The 23166-nt window shown below is 44.7% G+C and overlaps 1 protein-coding gene across 6 annotated transcripts in view; it reads left to right on the top strand.

The window, feature by feature from the left end:
- The first annotated feature begins 305 nt into the window (after nucleotides 1-305).
- Nucleotides 306-23166, top strand: part of SRGAP3 (SLIT-ROBO Rho GTPase activating protein 3) — a 277808-nt gene continuing 254947 nt past the window's right edge. For all 6 annotated transcript variants that reach the window (XR_014251404.1, XM_082415583.1, XM_082415582.1 and 3 more), the window contains exon 1: nucleotides 306-19300. Coding sequence is in view for 5 of the 6 variants with exons in the window: in XM_082415583.1 (XP_082271709.1) it covers nucleotides 19234-19300 (67 nt within the window). In the remaining variant the exon portion in view is untranslated. The remainder of the gene's footprint in view (nucleotides 19301-23166) is intronic.

Here is a 23166-nt window from a genome sequence, read left to right as displayed (position 1 = left end):
CAGAATACATAAAGAACTCCTACAACTCAACAACAGCATTAAAAACAACCTCATTAAAAAATGGACATAGCCTAGGGATAGGACAGGAATAAAGACGCAGACGTAGAGAATGGACTTGAGGACACGGGGAGGGGGAAGGGTAAGCTGGGACGAAGTGAGAGAATGGCATGGACATATATACACTACCAAATGTAAAAGAGATAGCTAGTGGGAAGCAGCCACATAGCACAGGGAGATCAGCTTGGTGCTTTGTGACCACCTAGAGGGGTGGGATAGGGAGGGTGGGAGGGAGGGAGATGCAAGAGGGAGGGGATATGGGAACATATGTATATGTATAACTGATTCACTTTGTTATAAAGCAGAAACTAACACACCACTGTAAAGCAATTATACTCCAATAAAGATATTTAAAAAAAATGGACATAGGACATTTCTCCAAAGAAGCAAAACAAATGGCCAGTAAGCTCATGAACAGATGCTGAACATCACAAATCACTAGAGAAATGCAAATTAAAACCATGATAAGGTATCACTTCATACCCATTAAGATGGCTACTATCAAAATAGAAAATAACAAGTGTTGGTGGGAATGGGGAGAAACTGGAACCCTTGTACACTGTTAATGGAAATGTAGAATGGTACAGCCACTGTGGAAAACAGTATGGCAGTTCTTTAAAAGAGTAAAGATAGAATTACCATATGATCCAGCAATTCTACTTCTGGATATATACACACAAGAACTGAAAGCAGGGATTTGAACAAATATTTATACAACAATGTTCATAGCAGCATTAATCACAATAGCCAAAATGTGGAAACAACTCAAGTGTCCATCGATGGATGAATGGATAAACAAAATGTGGTCTATACAAACAATGGAATATTATTTAGGCTTAAAAAAAGAATGAAATTCTGACACATGCTACTACATGGATGAACCTTGAGGACATTATGCTAAGTGAAATTTTCTAGTCACAAAAGGGCAAATACTGTATGATTCCACTTATATGAGAGACCTAGAGCAGTCAAAATCAGAGACAGAAAGTAGAATGAAGGTTTCCAGGAGCTGGGGAATGGGTACAGGGTTTCAGTTTGGGGTGATGAAAATGTTCCTGAGATAGATGGTGGTGGTAGCACAGCAATAAGAATATACTTAATGTCACTGAACTGTACACTTAAAAATGGTTAAGGTGATAAACCTTATGTGTATTTTACTGCAGTCAAAAATGTTATCACTCACTCAAAAATCACACCACTGTAAAGACTGACAACATTTTGTACTGTGAAGAGATGATGTGATCTGGTGGACTGTGAATGACTGGTGATGGCTGCCCAGAGGTAGATTGTCATAGACAGTGGCCATGGCATTGCAATGGACTTGTGGCTACAGAAATTGTGACAGATTTTGAACATTTATCTGATGTGGCAGGTAAAAATGACTTTAGTTTGATCATTGTCAAACTAGACAAATTTTGGCATTAAGATATCGAAACTCCAGAACTACTGTAATATCAGAATGGAGCAGGTCTAAGACCTTCCATGCAAATGATCTTCTGCTGTGATTACAATATGAGAAGCACCATGAAAGAGATAGGTGTATAGTACCTATTTGTTCGTGCAGTCTTTTTTTTTTTTTTTAAGATTTATTTATTATTTATTTCTTTAATATTTTTGGCTGTGTCGGGTCTTAGTTGCAGCACGTGGGATCTTTGTTGAGGCATGCGGGATCTTCCGTTGTGGTGCTCAGGCTCTTCGTTGCGGCGCACAAGCTTCTCTCTAGTTGTGGTGCGCAGGCTCCAGGGCTCCTGGGCTCTGTAGTTTGCAGCACGCAGGCTCTCTAGTTGAGGCATGCGAGCTCAGTAGTTGTGGCACGTGAGCTTAGTTGCCCCATGGCATGTGGGATCTTTAGTCCCCTGACCAGGGATCGAACCCGAGTCCCCTGCATTGTAAGGTGGATTCTTTACCACTGGACTACCAGGGAAGTCCCTGTTCACTCAGCCTTGAGATATTTCCTCTGGACTTCATATGTTCCAGGAGACAGGACAGAGGTGTACGTTCCTAATTCTTCTCTCCACCCTCTGCCATTCTGTGCTTTCTTCTTTCGGCATCATGCTTTGGCTGTAGGGTTCATTTTGCCTTGTTAGCCAGGCTGATGTGATGGAAATTCAGTCTACAAAATGGTACCTTTTGTTCAATGGGGAAAGCAATTGTCCCAAGCTTTTGGAAGTTTATGTGTAGGTTTATGGAACTGCTGTCAGCAACAACACCTCTGAGGGAGTGAGGGCAGCAGAATCAATCCCTGGGAATCTCTGAAGCTGGGATGATCCTTCAGAGTTGTCCAAGGTGTGGCGGGACCACCTATGCCACAGTCATTGATGCAAGTGTCTGAGGAGGGGGCATAACCTGGAGTGAGTGGTCTCCTTGGCGGAGGTCAAGGCCTGAGGGGAGTTGTAGCTGGGAGCCCTCAACAGCCAACACTCCTGGGCACTTGGGGAGTGAGTGCCTCAGTCCTGATGGGGATCTGGTGGCACAGCAGACTCACAGGCACTGTATGGATACTCTGCTTTGGTCTGCAGGAATTCCTGGGGCAAGATTTAGGCCATTTCCTGGAAAGGTAGCACACAGTACCAGCAGCATGAACAAAACAAGAGTTGAGTTCTTGTTAACTTTTTAAAAATCTCTTGCTCAAACAATATTATAACAGCAAAAATAGAAATAAAATTTAAAACCCCTGCCTTCCTTCTGAATTACTTGTTTTCACCTGCTGTGCTATTATCTGGTCAGATTAGCCTTATGCACATACCAGTTTTATATAGTTAAGATTATAGGTATTATGTATATGTGTGTATATATGATGTTGTATTGTATGTGTATAAACAACACTATATTTTCCTGGCTATAGTGTTTTTTAAATGAGTTAAATTTCATACAGAGAAATGTACAGATCTTAATTATACAATTAGTTTTGATAAATGTATACACCTGAGTATACCCCAGTCAAGGAAACATTTCCATCACTTTGAAAAGTTCCTGGTGACCTCACCTGGTCAGTTCCCACCCCCATAGGCAACTCCTGTCCTGATTTATTAAAAAAAATTTTTTTCCAGTTCTATTGAGATATAATTGACATATAGCACTGTATAACTTTAAGGTATATAGCATAGTGACTTGACTTACATATGTTGTGAAATGATTGCCACAAGTTTAGTTATCCATCATCTCATACAGATACAAAAAAAAGGAAAAAAAAATTTTCCCTTGTGCTGAGAACTGTTAGGATTTACTCTCTTAACTTTCAGATGTACTCTGCAGCGGTGTTAACTATAGTCATCAGTGCTGTACGTTACATCCCCAGTACTTATTTATCTTATAATTGGAAGTTTGTACCTTTTGACCACCTTCCTCCAATCCCCCCATCTCACCCCCTGTATCTCTGGTAACCACAAATCTGATCTCTTTTTTCTGAGTTTGGTTTTGTTATTGTTGTTTTTAGATTCCACAAGATTTCTTTCTTTTTTATGGCCGATTAATATTTCATTTTATGTAAATACCACAACTTCTTTATCCATTCTTTTTTGTTTTTTAATTTGTTTTTGGCTGTGTTGGGTCTTCGTTGCTGCGTGCGGGCTTTCTGTAGTTGTGGCGAGCAGGGGCTACTTTTCGTTGTTGCAGTGTGTGGGCTTCTCATTGCGATGGCTTTTCTTGTTGCGGAGCATGGGTTCTAGGGGCACAGGCCTCAGTAGTTGGAGCACGCGGGCTCAGTAGTTGTGGTGTGCGGGCTCTAGGGCACAGGCTCAGTAGTTGTGGCTCACGGCCTTAGTTGCTCTGAGGCGTGTGGGATCTTCCCGGACCAGGGATGGAACCTGTGTCCCCTGCGTTGTCAGGTGGATTCTTAACCACTGTGCCACCAGGGAAGTCCCTTATCCATTCTTTATCTATTCAGCACTCAGGTTGTTTCCAGATCTTGGCTACTGTAAATAATGCTGCTAGGAAAAGTGGGGGCATGGGAGCAGATATCTTTTTGACATAGTGTTTTTGTTTCCATCAGATACATTCCCAGAAGTGGAATTACTGTATCATATGCTAGTTCTATTTTTAATTTTTTTTAAATTTATTTTATTTATTTATCTTTGGCTGCACTGGGTCTTCGTTGTTGCGTGCGGGCTTTCTCAAGTTGCTACGAGTTGGGGCTACTCTTCATTGCAGTGCGTGGGCTTCTTGTTGCGGAAGCTTCTCTTGTTGCGGAGCACGGGCTCTAGGCATGCGGGCTTCAGTAGCTGTGCCTTGCAGGCTCTAGACCACAGGCTCAGTAGTTGTGGCACACGGCCTTAGTTGCTCCGCGCCATGTGGGATCTTCCCGGACCAGGGCTCGAACCTGTGTCCCCGGCATTGGCAGGCGGGTTCTTAACCACTGCACCACCAGGGAAGCCCTATTTTTAATTTTTTGAGGAACCTCCATACTGTTTTCCATAGTGGCTGCACCAATTTACATTCCCACCAACAGTGCACAAGGGTTTCCTTTCCTCTACACCCTGGCCAGAAATTTGTTATCTCTTATCTTTTTTATAATAGTCATTCTAACAGGCATGAGGTGGTATCTCAGTGTGGTTTTGATTTGCGTTTCTGCAATGATTAAAGATGTTGAGAGCGTTTTTCATATACCTGTTGGCCATCTGTATATCTTCTCTGGAGAAATGTCTATTCAGGTCCTTTTCCCATTTTTAATGGGATTATTTGGTTTTTTGCTATTGAGCTGTGTGAGTTCTTCATATATTTTGGATATTAACCCCTTATCAGAGAGGTGATTTGCAAATATTTTCATCCATTCTGTTGGTTGCCTTTTCATTTTTTTAAAAAATAAATTTATTTATTTTATTTATTTATTTTTGGCTGCATTGGGTCTTCGTTGCTGTGCGCGGGCTTTCTCTAGTTGTGGCGAGCAGGGGCTACTCTTCGTTGCGGTGCGCGGGCTTCTCATTGCAGTGGCTTCTCTTGTTGCGGAGCAGGGGCTCTAGGCACACAGGCTTCATTAGTTGTGGCACATGGACTCAGTAGTTGTGGCTCACGGGCTCTAGAGCGCAGGCTCAGTAGTTGTGGCACAGGGGCTTAGTTGCTCCGCGGCATGTGGGATCTTCTCAGACCAGGGCTCGAACCCGTGTCCCCTGCATTGGCAGGCGGATTCTTAACCACTGCACCACCAGGGAAGCCCTGCCTTTTCATTTTGTTGATGGTTTCCTTTGTTGTGCAGAAACATTTTTTAGTCCTCTTATTTATTTTTTACTTTTTGATTGTGCTTTAGGTGTCATAGCCTAAAAATCATTGCCAAGACACTGATTTTTATCATCATGGGTTAGTTTTGTCTGTTTTTGAATTTACATGAAAGGAAGCCTAGAGGATTGACTCTTTTGATACATACATATTTTAAAAATCGACTTTTCCCTGTTCTTTATACTAATGTATTTTTCTGGATGTGAAAAGTATATCTTTTTATTATCAACATTTGAAAATATAGAATAATATTATGCAGCATTAAAAATTATTGTCCTTAGATCCACTCTCCATAGGTAACCGCTGAATCTTGGCATATTTCCTTACAGCAGTGGTTTTCAAAGTCTAGTCTCCAGGCTAACAACATCAGAGAACTTGTTAGAAATGCAAAATTTCCAGCCTCATCCCAGACCTTCTGAGTCGGAAACTTTGCAGGTGGGGCCCAGCAGTGTGTTTAAGGAAGTCCTCCAGGTGTCTCTGATACATGAGTATTTGAGAACCATTTCCTTAGAATGTTTTTCTTTTTCTTTCCTGTCTTTCTTAGATGAGATCATGCCGTGCTAACATTTTTACAGTCTACCTTTTCATGTAACAATTTATTGGAAACATTACTATGTCATGACAGGTAATGAGTTAACTTATCCAGACTAAGAAAAATTTGTATGGTATGTAAGTGTAGTAATGAAGCTAAATGTGACTTGTTTTGGCTTTTGCCTTCTCTTGGGATATCTACTTCCCAACTCGACCGCATTTGTGGGCAGCTTCCTTTACTGGCTCTCATCACCATTTAGCGTGATGATGCTGGAAATGTGTTTGGGTGGAATGATTCCAGTTGAACTTGGGAAGATTTACAGACAGACCTCGTCTGGTGTAGGACTGGTGAATAACAATTTCATCCAGGCAAATGATGCAGAGGGCTGACACTTGTCGTTCCCAAATAAGAGTTGGTCTTCTGAAGTCTAGGTGGGCAGACACAGACATGCCAATGGCAGAGGAGACATCTTGAAGGAAAGGTAGCTATGTGGCTCTGTTGGGGACACTGTCTGGGTCATTGGTTATAGTTGAACAATAACCCTCCCTCTTGCCTCATGAGCCAGCCCTACTAAGGAGCACTATGTCCAGTGGGAGACTCCAGACTGGCAGGCCTTATCCTCAGTTGTCCTGAGTATATCCCTCCATATAAAGGCTTTATAGTCATCTTACAAGAAATTATCTTTAAAGAGATGGCCTTGAGGACTCAGATTGGGGAAGGAACTTACCCAAGGTCACACAGTTGGGGTGTGTTGGCAGTGCTGTGATTCCAATCTAAATCAACTAACTCCAGATTCTGCCTGCTTTCTGCTCTTGTTGCTGCCTTCTGGAGAGTATATGGTCCTTTTCCTATGCCTGGTGGACAGGGCATCAGGAAAGGGGGCAGTGTCAGACTGTTTCAGGGCATTAGGTACCTATATTGGCACTTCTGGGGAAAGTGATAGAAGAAAACATGAAAGGCAGAGTGAGTGGGTTTTGGAACTATGTTGATTTGATTTAGAGTCAGAGATAAGGCACTTATGGGTTGTGTGACTGTATCAGTTATCTATAGCTGAGTAACAAATTATCCCCAAAAATGTGGCATAAAACACACACATTTATTATCTCACAGTTTCTGTGGATCAACAATCCAGGTTTGGTTTCCCTGGGTCCTCTGCTTCAGGAGCTCTCACGAGGCTGCAGTTGAGGTGTCGGTTGGTGCTGAGGTCTCATATGAAGACTCAACTGGGGAAGGGTCTTATATTAATCAACTCGGGCTGCCATAACAAAGTACCACAGACTGGGTTGCTTAAACAGCAGACATTTATGTCTTCACAGTTCCAGAGGCTGGAAGTCTGAGATCAGGGGGCCAGGTGGGCTCTGGTGAGAGCTCTCTTCCTGGCGTGCAGACAGCCACCTTCTTGCTGTGTCCTCACATGGTGGAGGGAGAGAGAGCAAGATCTCTGGTCTCTTCTTATAAGGATACTAGTCCCTTCATGAGGGCCCTACACTCACGAGCTCATCTAAATCTAATTACCTTCCAAAGGCCCCATCTCCAGACACTAGCACTTTGGGGGTTAGGGCCTCAGCGTATGGATTTTGGGGGAACACAGTTGAGTCCATAGCAGATCCAATCCTAAGCTTGTGTGGTTGTTGGTAGGACTCAGTTCCTTATGGGTTGTTGGACTAAGGGCCTTAGTTCCTTGCTGCCTGTCAGTTAGAGGTCACCCTCTGTTACTTCCACATGGGCCCCTCCAACAAGGCAGATGACTTAACTTCTCTGAATCATCCCCCTTTTTACCCTATAGAATGGGGACGGTTATAGCTCTTCGAGAGTTGCTGTGATAATTCACTGACATAATGTAGAAAATAGCTTTGCACAGAGGCTGGCATCTTGCTGGGGCTTCCCAAATGGTAACTATTATTACTATTATTATAATTTTTCGAGCATCTGATACTCTGGAGCCTGGCCATTGTCCAGATTGCATATGAGGATATGTCCCCTGTCCCCTGCTATAACAGAGTCTTCCCCAGGTTAAGGACAGTTTCTAAACCACAGAGAAAATACAGTTTATTTCCTGAAGCATCTCAGACCACTGGACTGGCAGTTCTCAGAGATGTGCCATGAAGTATACAGTAGTCACACCTTTTTTTGTCCCTCCATGTCAGCCTCTTAGAGCAGGCCCAAGAGTTTCCTTTCACATCCCTAGAAACCAGACCCCTTACAGCATCCACTGCCCGTGCATGACATGGATTCTCCAGGAAGTTCAACCTGAGCCACCTTCGCTTAGTCCACCTCAGTTTATCCTGTCTCTTGAAGCATTGTCTGTTCTCTGCCTCATATTTGGTGCTGTCTCAAAGCATAGTGTCTGCTCCTTTCCCATCCAATCCTGGCACAGTTAACAAGGTGAAGCAGTGCTTTCCAGAGGCCTTGGAAGCCATATCTTTCTCAATCATCATTTGGGGGTATTACAGGGGGAAGTATGACTTTGTCTTATTGCCACGGGATCATGTAGATGTCCTAATCCTCACTCTGCAGAAATAAGACCAGACTGAAGGTCTGTTCTGAATTATCTTTCTGCCTAAATGGAGCCCAGGAGGGACCCTAACTTGCAAAAAATATATTATTCAGCTGAATGCTGATTTCATTTCCTAAAAGAGATTGGGTCCAAATAAGACTTTAATTGAATTCAGCCTCTTGACCTGACACTGACTTGGTTCTCCCTCCCAGTGCCTTCCAACATTAGACAAGGGAGGAGGAGGAGGAATAGACAAATAAAGAGATTCACATGGATTTATAGGCCGAACCACTTCCACATTCCTTAAAGCCCGAATGGCTGTATAAGAAACAGCTGCAGTATTTACTGGGGCCTCATGAGGCCTCATTACCATCCCACCTCCTCACAGCGGGTGTTCAGCTCCAAATGGAGTGCAGTGGAGGGAGTAATTGACTCTGCTGCCCTGGCACCTGGTGTTTCTGCCAAATGCCTGAGGTCCCTGCAGCAAAGAAACCGCCCGTCCTGAGCTGGGTGGAGGGAGGCCTCAGGGCTTCTAGTGAGAGGTGGAGAGTGGAGCCAAGAGGAGGTCAGAAGGGATTTCACTGTTCACTTGTTCTTATCTTTGTCCATTCACTCAAGAATTTTTTATTGAGCACCTACTAAATGTCGGGTACTGTTTAGGCACAGGAGACATGGTGACAGACATGGTCCCTGCCTTCTGGGAGCTTATACTCTAGAGCCGCTCTGTCCAATACAATAACCATGAAATTTAAATATAAACTCATTAAAACAAAATCAAATTGAAAATTCAGTTATTCAGGCACATGTGCACATTTCAAGTGCTCATAGGCTAATGGTCATTGTATCGATCAGTACAGGTAAAGAACATTTCTGCCATTCACAGAAAGGTCCATCAGACCCACTGGAATAGAGTGGGTGGGGTGCAGAGGGTTATTAAGTGAACAATCATATAGGTAAATAAGGTAATGTCAGATGTAGTGGCACTATGAAGAAAACAAAACAGGGGAATGGGCTAGAGTTGCCTTTTGAGTAGGGCGGTTTGGGTGGGCTTCTCTGAGAATTATTGAAGTGTCCACTGAGCCCCTGTATGCCGTGACACATGGGCCAAGATCCTGGAGGGAGCTGGGTGAACAGCAAGTCCTTGGAGCATTCCAGAAGTGTAAGAAAGCTGCTGTGGCTCGGAGTAGGGAGCCAGAGGGGGAGCAGTGTGGGGTCAGGGGCAAGGCAGAGGCCCAGTTGCGTGGGTCATGGGGAAGAGTGTGGTGGGAGGCTATTGCAGGGTATTTAGAGGGAAGCATCGGGATCTGATTTATATGTTACAAGCTCACTCTGGCTTCTGGGTTGATCATGGATTGTAAGGAGGCTAGGCTGGAGGCAGAGGGACCAGGAAGGAGGCTATTAAGGCTGTCCAGGTGAAAGAAGCTGGGGCCTTGGCATCAGGGGCTAAGGGCAGCAACTAACCCCAGAAGGGTAGCTCTGTAGGAGATAATTCCTCATCTGAAAATACGGGTATGCTGTCACTGATGCAGGGATACAGTGAAGCAACATTTGTGAAGGACCCAGTCTTCAGAGCACCGCAGTACGTGGCATTATCTTGTCTAACTCCCTTTACAGCTCTCCTAGATGATGCTAACAGCCTCTCCTCTGCTTTCTAGTTCCTTGTCTTGCCTATTCTAGCCCAGTTTCCACACTGTCACTGGAGTCACCTTTTCTGAAAGGCCAATCTGTTGAGGTCAGTTCCCTTCAGAGGCTCCCGACTGAACCTCGGCTAAACTTGAAACTTGTTAACATGGCTTAGGAGGCTCTTCACACTGTGGCCCATGTTTCTCTCTGGGATCATATCCTTCAGGCTCCACCTTGAGCTCAGGCTCCACCTACACTGATCATCACCTTTTAGCTCATACCACTCCACCTGCCCAAAACACTTCCCCTTTCTGTCTTGGACTTGCTGTCTTCAGCTCTCTCTCTTTCTAGGCTCAGCTTAGAAATTTCCACCTCTGAGAAGCCATCTCTGGCTCTCCAAGTGTAGGTCAGGTGCATTTACCATGAGATCCCATGGAACCCTGTATTTTTTCCTCACGTTCAGTTATAATTGCTTGTTTACCTGTCTCCTCAATTAAACTAAGATCCCCATGTCAGTTGGGACTATGTCTATCTGGTCTGTGATTGTGTCTGGCTCTTTGTATGCTTAGCCCATATGAAGTGTTTAAGATATATTTGTTGAATGAGCAAGTGTATGAGTTAATAAAAATTTTCAATTCATATCCCTTAGTATAGCTACTTTCATTCTCTTTGTCCTTCTTTTTTCCATTATTATTATTATTTTGAATCGGCCATTCTTCAGGCTTCCTAACCTGAGTGTCTTACCTCAGGCTACCATAACAAAATACCATACTGGGTGGCTTAAACAATAGATATTTATGTTCTCCGAGTTCTGGAGGGCTAAGATTAGGTGTGAGCAGGGTCTGGTTTTCATTAGGACCCTCTCCTGGCTTGCAGACGGCTACCTTCTTGCTGTGTTTTCACACACAGGAAGGGTTGGGGGGAAGAGAGAGAAAGAGAGTGAGAGAGACTGAGAGAGAGAGAGTGTTGCCGAGAGAGCTCTCTGGTGTCTCTTCTTGTAAGGCACTAATCCCATCGTGAGGCCCCACCCTCATGACCTCATCTAACCTTAAGTATCTCCCAAAGGCCCCACTTTCAAATGCCATCACAGTGGGGGTTAGGGCTCCAACATATGAATTTGGAGGATGTTACAAACATTCAGGTTATAACTCTAAGACGAGGTGAGAATTTGACACGGGTTCCCTACTTTCTACCCTGGAATCCACTGGCAGCTGATGGCCTGCATGATGTATTCAATAGTAGTCAGATGACCTAGGTTTAGAGCCCAGCTCCAGCATTTATGAATTGTAACACCTTGATCAAGTCACATCATCTCTTTCTTCTCCCAGTACTCAATGGAGGGTATTTAAGATGGTCAGGACACACTTGTTAACCGCATATACAGGCTCAGTGGGTACTTCAATAATTCCTCACATCAACAGCATAAGACCTCTCATTCATTATCTCATTTAATCCTCCCAAGAACCCTAAGAATTCATATTATTTTCCCATTGCAGAGATGAGAAGGCTGAGTCTCTGGGAGTCCCCAGTAGTCCCTTTGTCCTGATCCTGGAATATTGTCCTTCTGCTTTTGTTTCATGGCCTCCCGTTTCACTCCTCACCCCCTGTCTGATCCTGAGGACTTGTGACCTGGGCAGGCATCTGTTGGTCTGCAGTCTCTGGCCTGAGTCCTTGTAGCTTGGTGCTGTGGTCTGAATGTTTGTGTCTCCCCCAAATTCACATGTTGGAATCCTAACACCAAATGTGATGGCATTAGGAGGTGGGGTTTTTGGGAGGTGATTAGGTCATGAGGGTGGAGCCCTAAGAAATGGGATTAGTGCCCTTATATTAGAGACCTGAGAGAGCTCCTTAGTTCCTTCTACCTAGTGAGGATACATGAGAAGTCTGACTTGGGAGAGGGCCCTCAGGCAACCATGTTGGCACCCTCATCTCAAACTTCCAGTCTCCAGAACTGTGAGAAATAAATGTTTGTTGTTTATCAGCCACCCAGTCTGTGGTGTTTTGTTATAGTGCCTGAACAGACTAAGACTTTGGGCTACCTGACCAAGCACCTGTGACTATGCATTGCTGTGATTTTCCCCATACCTTAGAATTAAAAAACTTTAAAAGGTATAAGTTCTCTAGTGTGGGCTTTCATAGGGTCAGTATATCAAACCCAATTCTTCCCCTTTCAAGTTTTGAACCAACTGAGAAGTAGATAAAGGAGAAAGGCAGAGGGTTATCTTGTTATTTATGTAACAAGCACATATGTGACTTACTAGGTGCCAGCCAGCAACTTGCCCATGGTCACACAGCTAGTAGGTGGTAGAACCAGGCTTCCAACGCAGCTCCAGAAACTTCTTGTTATTCTACTTCTTAAATCGCAAGCTTTGTTCATAATAAAACTACAGTGGAGGACAGGGACTAGGTGCATGTCCAAAATGGCGAATTAACTCTCTATTCCTGAATTAGACTCTCCCAGCTGGTCGCGGCCCCCATAGGTGTCTCCACTATGGAGGAGCTAGCCCTGCTTCTCCTACTGCAAGTTTGGTCCTTCCTATAAGCAGGCAGACCTGAAAAGAGAAGATTAAGGGGGTGAGTTCAGTCTCTCCTTCCAAATTCACCAATCTGCTAAGTCACTTTTCCTCCTTCAGGGAGGAGTAAGTGAGAGATGGGGAGAATGGCCAAAGTGTTCACTGAACTAAGGTCTCTCCGGGTGGAATAAATGTTCCCCCGAACCCCATGGAGGCTGTGGACCAAATGCCTCATCATCCTTGGAAGTGAGCAGACTCTGCTGGCAAAGAGTCAAGGGCTCAGGTGTTTTCAATTCCTTCTTTCTGTTCTTCCAGAATTAGGATTCTGAGGCCTAGCTGTGAATCACTGTTTCTGTGACTGCCTAGCCTTTGGATGGACAAGAGGACAGCTGGGCTGCATATCAGGAACTGCTCTTCTTGAAAAGCCAGAGGACTTCTGTAGCATCACCTAGCAGCCTTCCTCAGGCTTAGTGACGGGTCCTGATTGCTAAGAGACTGATTTTTCCCCTTTTCTTAACAGAGCCAAGTGGGCATGTGCCTGAGGCCTGAGGGTTCCTGTGTGTATCTCAGTAGGGTCTGGCGCCTATGTGGGTGGGGAAAGAACATTGGATGTGGGGTCAGGTGTCCTGGTTTCTTGCCTGGCTCCCATTTATTAGCCATGTGAGGTTGAGAAAGTCATTCAGCCTCCCTGTGCCTTCATTTCCTCATCTGTAAAATGGGAGTGATATTACCTATCTCAAAGGGCTGTGTGAGGATCAAGATAATGGATGAGAATGTGCTTTATAAACAACAAAGCTGGATAATTTCAAGCTGCTTTATCACATTTCCCATGGATCTTTTCTGTGAATCCCCCTTTCTTCTTTCCCACATCCTTTTCATAGCAGACACAGGTTGATTGCTCATCCAGCATCCATTCTTCCTTCTTCTGGAATAGCACCCGGATTCTTCTTTGGGAATCTCTTGGGCCATGTGGATTGTTTGGATCTGACCCATCCTGCAGCTCCAGGGGCAAGCCCACGATCCAGGCCTGACCAAGCAGAATATTCTATCCCTCTGGCCATACTAATTGGTTCAAGCATAGCCATGGGCCCCAGCTTGACTCAACTGACCATTCTTGGGGCTTCTGCTGGAATTCCTGGGAAGGACTTTGCCTTCTTCGCCAGAATTGCCAACTTGAAGAATGTAAGCCTGGACTGTTGGGGGCCACCTTTGCCATCTTATGGGGAGAGTCTGCCACTATACAGGAAAGCAGAATGGTGAGTTGGAGAAAGGTGTGTCCTCTTGAAATTGTTAGAGCTCCTGGACCCAGCCATGCCTGATTTGTGTTCATTATGAATGAGGTTGATTAGCATTTCATATGTTTTTCCCTTTCTGTGAACTGTTATTCATATTCTTTACTGATTTTTCTAATGGACTGTTGGTGTTTTTCTCATAGATTTGAAGGAACTTTCTTTGGTATTTATTTTATATTGAACTGAAATTCACAGAAGATAAAATTAACCATTTTAAAGTGTACAATTCGGTGGCATTTAGTACATTCACAATGTTGTGCAACCATCACTTCTATCTAGTTCCAAAGAATTTTCATCATCACCAAATCGTGTGCATTAAGCAGTCACTCCCCATTCTCCACCTCCCTCAGCCCTTGGCAACCACTAACCTACTTTCTATCTCTATGGGTTTATTTTTTCTGGATATTTCATATAAATGGACTCATACGATATGAGACCTTTTGTGTCTGTCTTCTTTCACTTAGCATAATGTGTTAAAGATTCATCCAGATTGTAGCATCATCAGTGTTTCATTCCTCTTTATGGCTGAATGATATTCCATTATACTTACAGAACATGCTTTATTTATCCATTCATCTGTTGATGGACATTTGGATTATTTCCACCTTTTGGCTATGGTGAACAGTGCTGCTAGAACATTCATGTACAAGTATTTGCTTGAACTGTATATTAGGGAAATTAGTCCTTGGCCTGTGATAGGTGGTGCAAATATGGTTTCTCAGTTTGCAATTTGTCTTTGACTTTGCTTGTGCTTTTGGCCAGGCAGAATTTTGAAACAATTGTTATGTAGTTGAATCTTTCAGGCTTTTACAGCTTATGGGTTTCGTGACACAGTTAGGAAGGCCATTATTTTTTAATTTAATTTAATTTTTTTTTAAGCTGCACTGTGTAGCATGCAGGATCTTAGTTCCCCCACCAGGGTTCAAACCCATGCCTCCTGCATTGGAGGTGCAGAGTCTTAACCACTGGACTGCCAGGGAAGTCCCAGGAAGGCCATCATTATACTTGAGGTTATAAAATAATTCTTCCATTAAAACCTCAACTTATCTACTCCTATCAGTCAAACAGGGATTAAAAACAGCCGCACTTGCCCCCCTCTTCCCCCCGCCCCCTCCCCACCCCGAGTTATTGTGAGGACCAAATAAGAGAAACAATATGAAAGGGCTTTATAAAATATAAAGCAGTATATATATACACACAAAACATGTTATTATCGTGACTATTAACTGTATCAAATTCTGGCACTAACTAGCTGAGTTCTGTTGTTGCTTTCATTTTGCAGAGCAGAGATTGAAGGGCAGAATTATTTACCAAGCCAGCCAAGGATGCATTAATTGGTAGCATTGGAGAATGTCACAAAAGATATCAACTCTTATTAGTCATCTTGGGAGTGTTTCATATTTGACCAGAAAAATAAAATTGCCTTAAACTAAAAACTATTCTGGTCATTCTTCCTCCAAGTAGAGTCTTTTTTTTTTTTTTTTTCTACCGGGAAAAGAAACCAGTTCAGTGGGTTTTGTGTTATTCAGCTGTAATTGCGATTTAAGCTTCATCAATGGCCGTTTGTGACATGTTTTCCTTATATTTTAAACTCTAAATTCTTTTTTTAATGGCAAACTTCAGGTTGAACACTATATTGATTGAAGAAAAATGTTACTACTTGACAGCAATTATTCCTACGCTGATTGCTCTGGGATAGAATTGGGTACTGGCTGAGTCCTTGGGCTCTGATGTGGCCGGATGTGGGCTTGCATGCAATTCAGTTGTGTGATCCTGGGCAAATTGCTTCACTGCTCTGTCCCCCTGTATCCCCATCTGTAAAACGAGGATGATTACAGCACCTGACCCAGTGATAAAATCTATGTCAGTGATAAAACCTATATAGAATACTTGGCCCAGTGCCTGTATGGAGTGAGAGCTTGATAAATATTAGCTATTAGTATAATTCAGGAATATCTAAAAGAATCCAGGAAATGAGCCTGAGGGAAGTGAAATATACCCTCCAGGGGCTATTCCCATCCTTGGGGGGTGGGGCTGGCACAGATCAAATCACATGGCAGAGCCCCTGGCCCTGCCACCTACCACATTTATTTTTGGAGCAATCTGGTTTCTGTTTCTTCCATGTGAAGGGTAATTAGCAGGAATGGCAGTTGGTTCTCATATAGCGAGGAAGAAGTGGCCACATGGAAGAGAATGTCACAGAGGGCACCTGGGAGATTGGGGTGAGCTGTGGGGAGGAGTGGAAGGAAAAGAGCAGGTCATACCACCTCTTCTTGGGGAAGGAAGATTCTGGATGCTGTGGGTTCACGGTGTGTTATGATGTATTCGCAGGGGGCACAACGCTTTTTTTCTTTTTCCCTTTTTCTTTTTCCTCCCTTCCTGCTTCCAACCCAGGCATGTGTGGAGCCCCATCTCTGGTCCTAGACCCAGCATGGTTGGACCCTAAAAAGAAATACTGCATGGGACCTCTGCTATGTGCCAGGCACTTTAAATCCATGATCACACTGGATCCTGTGCAAAGAGTGAGATCCCCACCATTTTACAGACGAGGAAACTGAGACTCAGTGAAGGCACAGAAGCCATCTAAGGCCCCCCAGCACGCTGGAATGGCAGAACCAGAATTTAAACCACCACCTGTCTTACGCCGAAGCCCAGCTTCTTCTGTTGTTCAGCACATAGCTCTATACCATACTTCATTTCAGTTTTATATGGCTTTTTGCAACATTTCTGTGGCTCAGTTCCTTACACATGGGTCTCCCAGAAATCTTGGTGGATTTTAAATTTTAGTAATGAAGAGAATAGCTGACATTTACTAGTTCCTGCCTCAAATAGGCAACAAGCAGTTTAAGTCACTTGCTCTAGTGTTCAGAGCTGGTCAGTGGCAGAGCCAGGCAGGGAATCCAGTTTGTCACATCCCCAAATGCATGATACTAGCTCCCCTTTTCCTTTGAGAGTCTAGGCTTGAGGCAGGGATGCTAATCTCTGAGCTCATCTTTCTCAGGTAACATGTGTGGCTTTCACTGTTTTAAAATGGTCCAAAGGGTGACTGCAGAGGGCCTGAGTGTGCCTATGGGAAGGGAGAGATGGGGGGTAGTGGCGATGGCTGTGGGCCAGTGGCATCTACCTGTGAACTCTGTGACCTCCTGTCTCTGGGCACAAAGCTATAATAAGCCCCGTGATTCGCCAGCTGGATTTCTCGCTTGCTTTCTCCAAGCAGATCTCGTGCATTCCCAACTGTGGCTTGTACTGTTTGCTCCAGCTCGTACTGAGTGCCCCTCACCTCCCCATGCCGACCTGGGGAGAACGGCTACAGCTGTCACTTTCTCTAGGAAGCCTCAATGGACTAGCATGGATAACGTATTTACTTCTGAACCCAAATCAAGTCATTCATTGTGCACTCAGAAAAAGGCAAATGGAAGATTATTTGGAGAAATTTGTGAAAATAACGACATTCGGGGGGACAATACATGTTAAGGATCATCTTAATATGTGAAATTCCAGTGGCAGCAACCCTGTAGTGCTTGATTTCATTTTTACAGAACAGATCTTATTCTGCCTTAACTGCATGTGAAATGGGTTTAATCTCCAGTAGAATGCAGGAGACTTTGCACATCTGCACGGGCAGAATCTGGGGTCAGACAGCCTAGGTTTGAATGCTGGTGACTTTGGGTAAGTCACCTCCCATACCTGTGCCTCTGTTCCTTCACATATACTATGCTGTGAGGTTGTTGAGGGATATCATGGTTAATAAGAATTGCTCTCACTTACTTATTACCAGGCTTATTACCAGGCTCTGCACTAAGCTCAGCCTCACATTCTTACTTGAGCCTCCAAGAGCTCCCTCATTCCGGAAGCCCCTTACCCTGCAATATTTTTTCCTCACAGCACTTATCATCTTCTACCATATTATATAACTTTCTCATTTTGTTTATCTTTCATCTTCCCCCTCCCAGGGCCTCTCGCCTTGCACAACTCCAGGAGGCACCATTCACAATGCATTCTGAGTTCTGCTCGGGGCTGCTTTTACTGAGAATATTACCATGACTGGTGCTGACTTCCCAGAGTTGGGTGATGTGGACACCCTGGAGCTCCAGGAGGGTGGGGATTTTTTTTCTTTTTCTTTTCTTTTCTTTTTTTGGGGGGGGGCCTAGTTTGATCATTGCTGTGTTCCCATACCCAGAACGATGCCTGACCTGTATTAAGCGTAAAGTAAATATTTGTTGAAAGAAAGAATGAAAAAGCCCCCAAAGAGAACCCATTTTACTGGTGAGGAAACTGAGGCTCAATGAGTTATTGATTTGCCCAAAGCCCCACGAGACCCTGAGGTGGCTGGGTTTCCAGCAAGCCTGCTCCCAACAGCTGTGCAAAGCTGTGTGTCTGAGACGCCTGGCATTGTCCCTGCCACCCCATAATGCTCAACAAATATTAATGAGGTTGCCTACATGGGTCAGCCCCTCTCCTCTGCTAGACAGTCCGGCAGAGTGACAAACTGTCACATAGCCATTGCTTTGAGAAATTGAATTAAATTGCGTGTTGCAAAGAAAAGGTGGACCTTTTGGAGTTTTTGGAGGAAAAATCCCTAACCCAACTGCTAATGGTAGGAGTTTGCAGGGGCCTCTCAGGCTTCCCCAGCCCAGTTCTTTTTCCTGCCTCCTTCCCTTTTGTGAATGTTTCTTCCCCTTTTTGCTTGCAGTGAGTTCTGCTCTCCTGTAGGCTACAATGTGTCAGTTGTTATAAAATCCGGGAGGTGGAGCTTGGTGACGAGAGCGGTGGGGGGAGCGCTTGGCCAGCCCCGCAGGGCGAGCAGTCCGGCCCCCTGTTCACCCCGAGCTTAAGCCTTGCAGCAGGAGAACTTCCACCTCGCTCTCCTGGCTTTGAGCCTCACTGTACATCGGACCAAAGGCGCAGAAGGGAGGGAGGATGCGAGATGACTGGCTCTTTGGCAACCTGACCATCTCCTTAGCAGAGAGCCTTCGAAAGCCAGCCGGAGGCTGACTGCAGGACCAAGGAGGTGCCGCGCCTCTCGTGGATGTGTGTGTGTGTGTGTGTGTGTGTGTGTGAGCGGGTGAGCGGGTGTGAGGGTGTGTGTGTGCATCACAACTGTGTGTGTGCATGCCCGGATGAGTGTGTGAGTACATGCATAAGTGTGTTTGTGTGTGTGTGTGAGTGGGGTGAGTGAGTGCTCTCGGTTATATTATTTTTTTGGAAGAAAAATCTTGAAAATATCAGGCAGGTTACCGTGCTCCTAGGGTGGTGGTTCTTCTTCTTCTGGTCAAGAGGACTTGGCCAGACCAAGCTACTACAGACATTTTTCAGCGAGTAAAGAGAATTTTCCTCTGAGAACAAGAGGGATTTTTTCCCCTGGCTCTGCAGCCTAGTGAAAGAGATTTGTCCCTACACCTGTGAAATCGACCAGAGCCGTGTGATTACCAGGGCTGGAGCGAGGACTTGGGAAGAAAAGGAGCAGTAAATCCAACAGCCTGTCAGTGCCTTTGGCCACATTGGAAGATGTCATCTCAAACTAAGTTCAAGAAAGACAAAGAGATCATTGCCGAATATGAAGCCCAAATAAAAGGTGAGATTTGGGCTGGGGAGTCATGCCTCCCCTCCCCTTTCCTTCTTCTCTTGCTTTGGCTTTTTTTCCTTTTCCTCCCTGCCATCATGAAATGCTGTTATGCATCAATAATCTTATTGTGAGGAGGAACAGTGGCAGCCGCACAAGTCCGGACTGGTTTCAACTGCAGAGAGCGCTGGCGCTGGGAGTACGGATTGTAGAACGGGCGGCGATCACTGCATTGCAGGTGTGTGAGGAGGATCCTACGCCCTGCTTTAGGAGTGTCGCGGATACTCCATCATCTTGGCCATGACATGTCACTCTAAGGCCATTTTGATAGTCACTGCCTCCTCCCCCCGCCATGCAAAAAACCCTGTGATTTATTTTTTTAATGATCTGCTTTTTTTTCTCTCTCCTTTCTGGTTTTTGTCATTGCTTTGCCTCTGTCCCTTTCTCTGGGCTGGAATTCACATGCATGTGCTCAGGGAAGCAGCATCCCTGGGCTGCACTTCTTTGTCGGTGACTCTCAGCTGGCCTGGGTTGCCATGGATTAACTGTTATGGAGCATATTGATCCAAACTAATGCAGGCATTTAGGCATAAAGAGGGAGCTCAGTGCAGAAAATGTATTGTCTCGCAGTGTGCAGCCCCAATCACCGTCTGTGCACTAGCGTTTAGGGTCATCAGCCTTCACTGAAAGCCAACAGCTCAGTGTGCTGGCTGGTAGGCGCTGCCTGGCTTCCGTAGTATCAGGGGAAGCTTGCCAGGAGGATGAGGTGACCTCTGACTGCTTGTTCCAGCTTTAGTGCTACTCACTGGGTGCACTCCTCTAAATCCACACTAGCAAGGGGAAAGAGGAAACCGGACACAATCGTATAGACAGATTCGGGCAGAATCCTTATTTAGGCCAGACTGGAGCTTCTCCCACCCTCATGAGTTCTAGGCTCAGCCTTGGCAAGGAAAACCTGAAAGCACCATCCACCATGCTCACTCGTTCTCTTAGGATGTACCCTAAGGGAAGCCTGGGCCTGCCCTCTTGGCATTTGTTTTCTTTCTGGTCACGGTTCTCCTTGCTGCGACACAGGGTGTGTTGTGGTCTCCTGAAGAAAGAGTAAAGACAAAATACATCTTCGGGGGTGTTGATGCCTGCCCCTGAGATTATAGGTGGACTGTTGAGCAAGTTGGTGATTTGGGCCTCCGGCGACCTGAGGTTCCACACCTGCTTCTAGGTGCTGCTGCAGCTCAAGGCTCAGTGACCCAGGAAGTAGGGTGGCCTCCACAGGAGCGGTGGGAGGCTGCGCATCACAGCTGCTGTACACGCTTCAGATGCTTGGGAAACTTTGGGAGGGGAGCAGCCATCAGGGGAGAGCTTTGTTTTTTTCCAGTCTCGCCAACCGTCTTGTGCCTTTCCGTTCTGGTCAAACCTGGCACGCAGATCACCTCTCGGTAGACCCCAGGAAGAAATGAGCAGAAAACCCTGCTCTTCCCTGGGCTCCTCCTCTTTAGTTTTCAGTTCAGTGTAGAAGACAGTGATTTACAATGTTTCAGCCTTGCTGAAAATTTAGATACCCTCCCTTTATTGGTCAGAGATCTGAATTCTCTCGAGTGTTCAATACAAAGCCTGGTTTCAGCCTTTGCCTGCACACTTTTTAGGAAGTTTATGTTTTGTAAGACTGGCTGATTATTACTATTTTTTAAAACTGAGTTTCCCATGAAAAATGCCATAAGAGAGAAGGGTATGCTGAGTTTGGGACAGTTTGGAGTTTTTATAAGCATCGTCTTGGTAGAAAATGTGCTCATCTCATTTTTGAAGGATTGCTACCACTGGGCCTGCGAACTTTGCTTGAGGATCAATTAAGCATTTATAGCTCTGGCTGATTCTTTTACTTTTTACCTTTTGCCTTTATTTTAACAACTAATTAGCAAGGACCAAGGTAATGCATTACAGCAGGAAATTTGTCCAAATGATCTTGTCTCTTCCAGACTCTAAATGTCTCTGCATTCTAGTTAAAAGAGTTTGATTTTATTCCTTTAGGGTTGACACCCACACGATTTAGGTCAGGATGCTATTGCGCCCGAGATTGTCTGGAATCTTTTCTGTCAAAATTCTGTTTGTTCATCATCATCATCATAACTATTGATGTGTGTTCAGGGCTCGACTGTTTGCATGGCTCACTCCCAGACCTCACCACTCTTGGCCTACACAAAGTACAGACAGGGTCTGTAGGAGCTCAGTTTTAGAGATGAGGAAACTGAGGCCTTGTAGTGTTAAATGACTTGCCCAAGGTCACAAGGTGGGAAATGTGAAGGCAGCTGGTTTTCCTCCAGGCCCAGTGTCCCCGATACATTGTTTGCCTGAAGCTGCCCCTTGAAGGATTGATGTCAGTAGCAGATGGCAGTTTTGTGGTGGGGACCGGCTGCCTCTCGATCTCGGTCCATTGTTTACCCTCTTACTTTCCTCCCTTGCCTTTGTTGCTGGCCTCTGAAGAGCGTTTGACCAATCACCGAAAATAATGCCTGATGCCAATTACCTTCGGTATCATCTGGCCAGTTTGCCACAAACACTCCACCTAGTTTGACAGATTTTGTCCTCTGTGCATTTTGTGAGGGGAACTTTTGATTTTTAAAAATGATACTGAGTTCTTTGTTGGCTTAGTCCCTTTTTTCTCTTTTTGAAGAATTTACTGACCTAACAAAGGGGAATTTTTTTTTTTAAAGGGGAATGTTTTAAAACAGCTTTTCTTTTTCCTATTGTGAAAAATTTCAGACTCATGCCTTCTCTTGCCTAATCAGATACTTGAATCCCTTTGATTATATACCTGCAACACAGTAGTACACCACATGCTTGCACATTTCCAGTGATAGAGAACTCATCACTTCCCAAGCCCACATATTCTATTTTTGGACCACTCTGGCTGTTGTAAGCAGTTTTTATGTTGGGTTAAGTGTGTCTCTAAATCCACCTTTTGGTTCTATACCTTGGGACTTCATAGAACAAGACAGATGCTTCTTTCCCATGACTGCCCATTGGGTGTTTGGAGACTCCGGTCATAACCCATGGACTATGATTATCTCCCATTTGCTCCTATAAGATGGTTCACTGCTGCTTTATCATCTTCGCTCACCTTTGGATCTACTGCATCCCGGGTTGCAAACTCCAGTGCTGTTGAGTACTTGGCAGATAGAATGAGTGAGTGAAGCTGGCTAAGTAAGATGATTTGTGGCAGCTGGCCCACTGCCTCAACCAGGGCAACATAAGTAGAGGTGGTAGTTATGGTCGGCCTGAGAGCACATGTCCTGTCCAAATGGGAAGTCACTACTTGGGTTCAACCAGTTGTTACCACTTTGAATGTAGGCCCAGCCAGATCTTTCAATTTTTCAACAGATACCAGTAACCTGGATTAGAGCTTTATGCTTTTAAAGAGATTTTGCCAAATGGACCTCCAAAAGATTGTACTGTCAAAAGCCTTCTTTAAGAGTGATACTAGGTTCTAAATGCGACTCTTTAAATGTGGTTGGAGAAAGAAAACCACTATCACTTCCTTTATGGTGTATGTAATGCTTCTATTAATATAGCCCAAGGGTTGAATTAGCCCTTTTCACTGCCCACCCCATCATTGTACCGTATATATTTTGTCTGCTATATTTCTCTCATCCACTAGCCTAGGAGCCTTGTCAGAGAGAAGAAAATGAAATGAATTTAATATGACTTGTTCTTGGTGACCCTGTGCTTGCTCCAAAGGGATGTTGCTTCCTGTCCGAGGTGTTCACAAGTGTCCCTTTATGAATCTGTTCAGGAACCCTGCCTGAGAGTGACACCGTATTCTCAGTCTGGAACTGGCAAGCTCGAACTTCTTTCCCCTCTTGAAAATCAGAACGTTTGCCCAT

The sequence above is a fragment of the Balaenoptera physalus genome (genome assembly GCF_965194825.1).
Source record: "Balaenoptera physalus genome assembly, chromosome: 11".
Lineage (NCBI taxonomy): Eukaryota > Metazoa > Chordata > Mammalia > Artiodactyla > Balaenopteridae > Balaenoptera > Balaenoptera physalus.
The sequence above is the reverse complement of the archived record's forward strand: the minus strand, read 5'-3'. Positions and strand labels throughout refer to the sequence as shown.